General features: G+C 45.7%; 2 protein-coding genes across 2 annotated transcripts; both read right to left on the reverse strand.

Annotated features, from left to right (window-relative positions):
• Positions 1–2,299: 2,299 nt before the first annotated feature.
• CCR75_004908 (uncharacterized protein) lies at positions 2,300–4,258 on the reverse strand (the record flags this gene model as incomplete). The annotated part of the gene is made up of 1 exon (XM_067962994.1): positions 2,300–4,258. The coding sequence occupies one exon, from the start codon at positions 4,256–4,258 to the stop codon at positions 2,300–2,302; it is 1,959 nt and encodes a 652-aa protein (XP_067815687.1).
• Positions 4,259–8,296: 4,038 nt separating this feature from the next.
• CCR75_004909 (uncharacterized protein) lies at positions 8,297–8,530 on the reverse strand. Its single transcript, XM_067962995.1, has one exon. It carries the CDS (start codon positions 8,475–8,477, stop codon positions 8,448–8,450), a length of 30 nt encoding a protein of 9 aa, XP_067815688.1. The 5' UTR covers positions 8,478–8,530; the 3' UTR covers positions 8,297–8,447.
• Between the last annotated feature and the right edge of the window lie 25 nt (positions 8,531–8,555).

Here is an 8,555-nt window from a genome sequence, read left to right on the forward strand (position 1 = left end):
TTCGTAATAATGCCAACCTGCGTCTGTTGTTCCTTGACAGTAGGAGTAGCCGTGCTAGTTTTGACGTCAAGTTCAGTAACTGCAATGTCCATCTTATTGACCGTAAAGCGCCGAAAATTATCAAATATCTTCGCTCCTGCCACGATGTCGTCGGTCGTATAGTGCGACTGGAATCCGACGCCTTCGACCCAATTTTTGCGGCTCCGAAGGTCTGTTGCCATCGCCAACACAGCGTCGGATTTATTGTTGGCCACGTTGATATTAAAATCATTGTAAAATAAGCGCGCTCGTAATTTGAGTTTGACCTTGAGTTCGTTTGCCGTTTGAAAAGCGACCGAAATGAATTCTTTGCCGGCCTTTTTGTACCAAAACGATTCCCGGTACGACCCGTCCTCGTTAAAAGCCTCGTTCACTACGTCCCAAGCAGTGCAGGAGTTTCCAAAGTGCGTCATGAGTTGAGTAATATGGTTGGACATTGCTTTTAAGAGCTCGGCTTTCTCAAGCACTTGCACCCACTCGGGAACTTGATCGTGCTATGACCCCACAAGCAATTAGCTACCACTATTATATTATTATTTTTTTTTCTTCGATCGTACCGAAACGAGCGTGTGACAGCGTACCCCCGATCCAGCTTTGTTGGCGAAAGCAACGATTTTGTCGGCATTCTCATACGTGAAAACGCCTTGTGTTAGTTCCGTGGCTTCCCACTATAAAATAACGAACGTGTCAGCAGCTACAAGATATTCAAAAGAGTTTTCAAGCGTACCGTCATCGCATGAGTCGGAGTGATCATTCCAAATTCACTAATATTACCGAGCTTCTCAGCATAAAAGGTGTCATCCAGCTGCTTCAAGTCAGTGGCTGTGCCCATATATTTGCCTCCTCGTTCTTTGTAAGCCGTCTTCGCTAAATCGTTGAGCCCCAACACGTCGGTATACGTTGACTCAATCATAATACGAGTGTCCGTAAACGCCACCGCCGGTGCGCTCGCACTACTCAGAAGGATACACGCGGCAATTACTTTCATCAAGACGATTGCGCTCTAAGCGTCAAAGTAAAAAGTGGCTTTGTCAATTACAAATAGTTTGCTTAGCAGGCAATGGTCGTTCGTAAAACACAGGACACCTTTACATCGGTCCAGTTTTCGTTATTTCTACAGTACATGTTTTTGAGAGACAAAAGTATCATAAAATCATAATTAGCGGTGGCTAATTTTACTCTTCTGAGAAGACGGTTATTTGAGGAGCATCAGAAGGTTTAGAAGAATCGTAAAAAGGACATTGCCCGAAATTTTAATGCGGGTGCTGCATGAAAGGATTTAAACGTCGACGACAGTTACGATGTATCCACAACTTAGACAAGGTCGGGCCTATTAAAAGGCTGGCCGCGCGAAACTGGCACTATTTCCTGCAGATGATTTAATGGCAAATATGTAATGAACCATCTGTAAAAAAGTAAGTCAGCACTGCGTCCATAAAAAAGCGGTCAACTAAAAGCTCAATAGTCAATTGCTTTGACTGACTTCCATTTAAGCCGTTGTCGCCAAAGATGGCGAAGATCGCACGCTTATAAACGAAGAAAATTAATGTGGGCTTTTACTCGATACTTTATCTATTGGTTATGATTGCACAGTCGTTTCAGCACAAATGGTCATATAACCATTTACTTCAAAGCATACTAGACGCAATGTCAGGGCGACTTATCCTCACGACTTTCCCTGGTAAAAAAATCAATCATTGTGCAGAAGCAGCCTTATATGTGGGTCTGAATAATCGCTTGGTCACATTTTTGAGCAAAGCGGGATTGATGGTCGCACTGGCTCAGGTATTAGTTGTCGTTTGTGAGCGTGCAATGATAGATTTGTGAGCGTGCACTGAATGTAAAACCGATAGATCCGTGAAGTCGGAAAGTAAATGTCGCTGTTCGAACAAGCAGTCGACGTTGTCCACACCTCTTGTCGGATGAGACACGCGACCTGAACTTACGCTTAAAATGTCTGTCATAGACGGACCATGGCCACAATTACAAGCAAAGAAGACCCCTGCGCAACGAAGACTGACTGACATAGTCTTGAGCAATGCCATACGAGTCTCAAAGCTAATACTCTACCAGTCATTGGCGCCTTGAAATTCAACAATAGACAGCGCTACTAAAAGACACCTTTTGAAACAGTGAGGGGAATGCATCAAAAAGTGCTTAACAACGAAATGATCACGCTGTAACTTTTATAAAAATCAAAGCAAGGCCATATAATTTTTACGATGCGACAAATGGTGCTATCCCTCGACCTCTCACGACCCTACCATTTGACACGCAATTCATTGGGAAACGCCGTCACAAAGTCGAGCCACTTTTCGACGTTTGGGTATTTCTTGAGGATATCCTTCCCCACTACCTTGACTCGTTCAAACACGACCGTGTCGTCCTTTGACGGGGACGATCCATTCACAAACGTCGAGCCACTTAGACGCGTTTCAAGCACGTCCAGAGCCACAGACCCCGTCGCAGAAACAAGCGCAGCAATTCCAGTAGCCGATGCCACCGAAGCAGTCTGTTCGTCTGGCTTCATCGCAGGGAAAAGCAGCACTTCTTTGATATTAAAGCGGTTGCACAGAAACATTGTCATGCGATCAATGCCGCATCCCCAGCCTGCAGTCGGTGGTAATCCGTACTCCATGGCCGTACAAAAGGCCTCGTCGTGCGGCTGGGATTCGTCGTCCCCGGCAGCAGCCTGTGCCATTTGCTCAATAAATCGCTCTCGTTGCACCTTGGGGTTATTCAGCTCCGTGTACGCATTGCAGATTTCCGCACCTGCGAGAAAGAGTTCAAAACGCTCGGTTAACGCGGGTTTTTCGCGATGATACTTTGCCAGGGGCGAGTTGTACACAGGTTGGTCCATGATAAAAAAAGGTTTCGTCCAGTAAGCTTGATTATCTTCAATAAAGTGCCCCACGAGCTTGTCTAAAAGACGAGCAATAGACCGAGGTGGTGCACATTCGAGCTCGTATTTCACCACGAGCTCTTCTAGAATAACTCGACTAGCTTCTGGATCTTCAATAGGAATAGAAACACCCGTCGCTTCTTCGACGGCAGAGACCATACTCACGCGCTTAAACGGGGGCGTGAAATCAATTGTTACTGGCTCTTCACCTGCCTCCTTTTGAATTGTAATGGTGTAGCCCCCTGTGATCTCTTTCACCATCTCCGAAAAGAGTCTCTCGGTCAATGTCATGAGATCGTTATAATCCGCGTACGCCATGTAAAACTCACAGCTCGTGAACTCGGGATTGTGCGTTAAGTCGATGCCTTCGTTTCGAAATTGGCGTCCAATTTCATACACTCGGTCCAGACCTCCAATCACGAGCTGTTTAAGGTACAATTCTGGGGCTACGCGCATGAATAAATTCATGTGCAAATCGTTATGATACGTCACAAATGGTTTCGCCGTCGCACCACCAACAATCATATTCATCATAGGAGTTTCGACTTCCAAAAATTGTTGTTGATCTAAAAATCGACGAATAAAGTTGATAATTTTTGCACGAGTTTGAAAGATTGTCCGAGTGTCGTCATTCATAATGAGATCAAGATATCGCTGGCGATAGCGCGTGTCCTGCTGCAGCGTCAATCCCGCGTGAGTTTTAGGGAGCATATGCATGCAGGGGGATAGCAGCACTAATTGCTGCGGGAAGATCGAGAGCTCGCCCTTCTTGGATTTACCAGGGTGGCCCTTGACGCCCACAATGTCACCGCGACGGAGGATGCTGTGAATCTGAGCAAAAGCCTCGGCGCTTTCGTACGTGCCTATGTCCGACATGATTTGCACTTTTTTTCCATCTGCTCGCAAGTCATAGAAAACGAGCTTGGTCCCTGAGATGCGCTTACTATGGAGACGGCCGGCTACAGACACGACCACGTCCACGAGGTGGCTCCCAGCGTCCGAGTTTCCATACAATGCATGAAACTCGGGCAGCGAAGTCGAAACATGAAACTTGTGCGGATACGGATTGAATCCTTGCTTCTCAAGCTCGCCAAGTGTCTTTTCACGGTTAGCGAAATAGGCCGTAGGATCAAGTTCGTCGTCGTCTGTGGCCGAAGCCTTCGTGGGCTTCGATGCGGCCTCGGCAGCCTTCTTGGCGGCCTTTTCAGCTTTAGTCACTGCCGCTTTTTCCGCCTTGAGCCGACGCTTTAGTTCGTTCTTGCTGATTGGCGCCGCGGGGTCGCCGGTGGCAGGGGAAGCGTCCGTTGGAGTGCTCATTGTCCGAGTGGCTAGAATTTATTGGTTGTGACTTCAGGTGAATTTTAAGTAAATTTTGTAGAATTTAACAACTTTCTCCTATTGAGATGCCTTCGTCGCGGTTAGCAGTATTAAATAAATATTATTTCCTATAAGAGGAATATTTCATATTGTTTTCTATGGAGGAAATAAATAGAGAAGTACAAGATTATTATCTCATTAATTTTGATTTAATAGTTCCAATATTACCAAATTTAAGAATACTGACGCAATAAGTTTCTTTCGACTTAGGTGGTACTAAACCACGTTCGCCCCTACAGTCATACAAAGACTTTTCGACTCAACGAGTCTCTTAGTGCTATAGAACTGATGAATTAATAACTCAGGGAGTTGTACCAGCTCTAAAAGCTTAATAAATTCTAGTTCAAGGGATCCAGGGGCTCGCAGAACCAAGTGGCAACTAGTGCCCAAGAGTTTATACGGCACTTTACGCTTTAAGATCAAAAGGGGAACTACACTTTATTTAATTATTTAATCTAAAAACTTGCCCTAGCTAATTTAAAAAAAGATTTCGACCGCCAGATTTAAATCTGGCGGCGACCAGTGGCGCGTATACGCGCGTGCTGGGGTACTAAAACCTTTAGTCGAAAGCGCTTCTTGTGTTGCTCAGAGATGAGCTTGGCTTTAAGGACAATGTGCAGAAAGACCTTGCGGTATTTACGAAGCTCAACACACTTGGCGAAACTTATCGATATACGTACTGCATGACCACGATAATGTCGTAATCTTGACATGACGCCTGTGTACTGTCTGCTTGTATTAAAATCTCGGATAAAGGCCATGAAAGGCGAATAGTTTGACGCCGAGAAGATGGCACGCTTGGCAGAGAAGCGAGTCGTGTGNTCCTTAGGCAACTCGCATAAAACTGTTTCAGGGAATACATCTCTTAACTCAATCAAATCCTTGTTTAAAGGATTTGACTTAAGTGGCTCCCAGGATTGAGTAGTATATCTCTCAATCCGAGTCTCTACATCGAGGCCACTTTCGTCCATCGGCAAGCTGCTGAGATCCCGTTCGTATTCTGCAAAAATTACCGCTGACCGAATATCGGTTACGTATTTGTCCTCTGTAACGAGTACGCAGATCTGCTTGATTTTACCACTTTGCAGATCACTGAAAAACCGCTTGAGTTCTAGGGTTGGTAGTTGAGTTATCTCCGAAGTTTACTTGGAGGCGAATACAGATGAAGGGTATAAGCGCCTACTCTTGATCTGTCATTACCCAAGACATTCAATGTCTCGGTTTCTTCCTGGGATTTATCTACACGCTGCCGGGGGATTAATCCCTTGGGATGCCGAAGTCTAGTCACTTCAGCATTAACTATTTGAGCACTTTTCTCCTCAAATGTGGGGGCTTATTCCCTCAACGTCTTCCGACTGTGATTGCGCCATCACAGTCGGGTCCTTATCGATCGACTCTCGATTTGACCTAGGAATATTTTGTTGTCCCTTTTGAAAAATCGGTATATTCCTTGAATGCCGCCCGCAAGACGTACATCCATGTCTCGATTCACTCGACTTATTCGAGTGGAGGACCTTCGGCGCTGCCTGTACATTGAAACAGCCGCCGGCAGCTGACTCCACAATGTGATTGGTAATCACACTGTGATCTTGTGCAGTTGTACTAACGACCGTACCAAAGTGAGGCCATCGCACTCACTTGTAGTACATCCACACACTTGTGGACGCTCCAAGACGTTCATCAGATGGCCATCTGATCAACAAGTGGCAGGCATCTTTACGGATCGATGCTGCCAGCTGATCCTTGGCTCGTATTTTCTGAGCCAAGGTAGACCTAGGATGACATCAAAATTGTCATCCAAGTTCAGTACGATGAAAACATTATCGTACTGTAAATCTTTTAACGAGTTGTAGAATTTCAATACGCGTTTCATCACTGATATCGATGCGCCTGTCGCTATACGCACCGTCATCCTCGTTGGAGGGATGTCGCGCTCAAAATATTTGAGTCTTCGACCTTCTAGCGACTGGCGACGAATATATTATTCGACACCCCACAGTCCACTAGGGCTCTAAGGGACAAACTATTTGTCACTTTTAATTTCAAGGTGGTGAGGGATACCTCATCACCAGGTGCAAAGACACATAATGATTGTGTGTCTGGAGCAACTTTCGTCAACAGCTTTGCGAATTCTCTTGAGGTGCTGGATCAGTAGGGCCGTGCGCCCCAAGTGACCCCGACCGTTTTTTTGGCGGTTTTGCCTCGCTGTTGCGATTTCGCAACAACGTCGGACCCGCGACCGTTGCCCTGTTTGGCATTCGGTCCATAAATACGTTCAGTATCCCTAGGAACTGGACGTGGGGCACCACACTCATGAGCGTAGTGACCTAAATTTTGAAAGCGACTGCATCGTCTGCAATTGCTTACTGTTCGAGAAGCGAAGTTTTTCGCTTCCGACATAAGCGAGGTCCATAGGTTATGGACTCCCAAACTCTTGTCGTTTCAGAGGAGCGTATCCAGCTCCAAGCGGGACAGATGGGTCTTCACAGGACCAACCGTAAGGCCTTGCATGAACACCGTAATCAACGTGTGTTCATAAACTGTGTTGTTCGTGATACAACTCGCTAAGAGTCGTATGTGCTGGGCATAAGCGTGAACATCACGCTTGCCTTGCTTGAGTTTCAAAAGCTCTGATCGAGCTCTGAACTCAGCCCTAGGTGGTTCAAACGTCTTTTTGAGCCTGGCTTTAAAAGCCTCAAGCGACCCAAATACATGTGGGTCGCGCAACTTAAGGCTTGGTGCCCAAGTTTTGGCACGTCCTGCCAAATTTAATTGAGCAAACGCGACTTGCATCTGCTCGTCGACGATGTGACGAGCCCTTATGGCATCGTCCAACTCGACAAACCATCATAAGAGGGAGTCTTCTTCGACTCCCCTTTACTTAGAGTTGTCCATCTCTGAGGTTTCCGGACGACGCGTGTGCGTCATCTCAGGTACAGGGGCCTGTACCTGCTGTAACCTCAACAGTTCTGCCTGTTGAGAGCCTTGCTGATTAAGCAAGGCTACCTTCTCCTTCGCCTCGTAAAGTTCATGTTGTATGAATTCGCGATGGCGGAATGGAGGGCATCTCTGTCCAAACCGGACAGCATGGCCAAGATGACATCGTTTCATACGGTTGAACTCATTCGTTCGACCGCACTTCTTTCTATGTCACTTAGAAAGGAGTAGCTATCACGCGAAACATGATGCGTATTTACATTATCATCGAACATGTCCTTGTTAGGTGATGAAGCTGTGGTCCTCGGACGGACTACAAAGTGCTACCAGGTGTAACGGGGCACTGCCGACTTGTACTGCAGTACAAGGCTACTACGCACTGCAGTACAAGTCTACTACGCACTGCCTCAGTGCGTGTGGTGCCTCACGTCACTTCACGTACACTAGTACGTGCACAGGAAGACTCTCTTTAAAACACTTGCTTTAAAGAGGGTTAAGCAAGAAACGGTATGAATTTAATTAAGTTCTTCTTGTCTATGTACTTCATACTAACTTAATTATGAATTAATTCAAAACATGTACTAAAAGTATTATCCGTCTTTCTCTTTGCGTGCGTCCAGCGCTGACTGGACCGCGGAGAAAGTAGATATAATGGTCTATATCTACCAGTGGATAAGCTCTTAGAAAATTACAATGTAAAGTATTATTCTCCAAATATTATATACCTTTTAGATAATATATTAATTAACAGCCTTTAAGTGTTAATTTCATGTAACGATACACCCCGTTACACTTTGACTTAGAGATGTATATCTTTGAGATTTCCGGTCGACGCGTGTGCGTCATATCAGGTGCAGGGAGAGGTCTGTACCTAATGCAAATTCAACAGTTCTGCCGGTCGAAAGCCTTGCTGATTACGCAAGGCTAATAAAATAATATTTAAGTAATAGATTGCTGTATTGATTTCAACACCTTAAAAAAATCATTGTAATTATTGTTCCTTAATGCAAGTAACTTCACATAGCGCAACTGCACAATTTCTACAGAATCCAGCCCGCCGTCACCGCATCGTATGTAGCTTTCCGTACAAGTGGTGTGTTGGGTCCTCCAGGCTGGTAAAATAGCAGCGGAGCCGATTTTTCAATTAACGAGTACGTATCGACAAAGTCCCAAACGGTGACACCGGTGCACCTCAGAGTTTTCTTGCACGCCGACACAACATTCGTAATAATGCCAACCTGCGTCTGTTGTTCCTTGACAGTAGGAGTAGCCGTGCTAGTTTTGACGTCAAGTTCAGTAA

The sequence above is a fragment of the Bremia lactucae genome, linkage group LG16, assembly GCF_004359215.1.
Source record: "Bremia lactucae strain SF5 linkage group LG16, whole genome shotgun sequence".
In the NCBI taxonomy this organism is placed as follows: Eukaryota; Oomycota; class Peronosporomycetes; order Peronosporales; family Peronosporaceae; genus Bremia; species Bremia lactucae.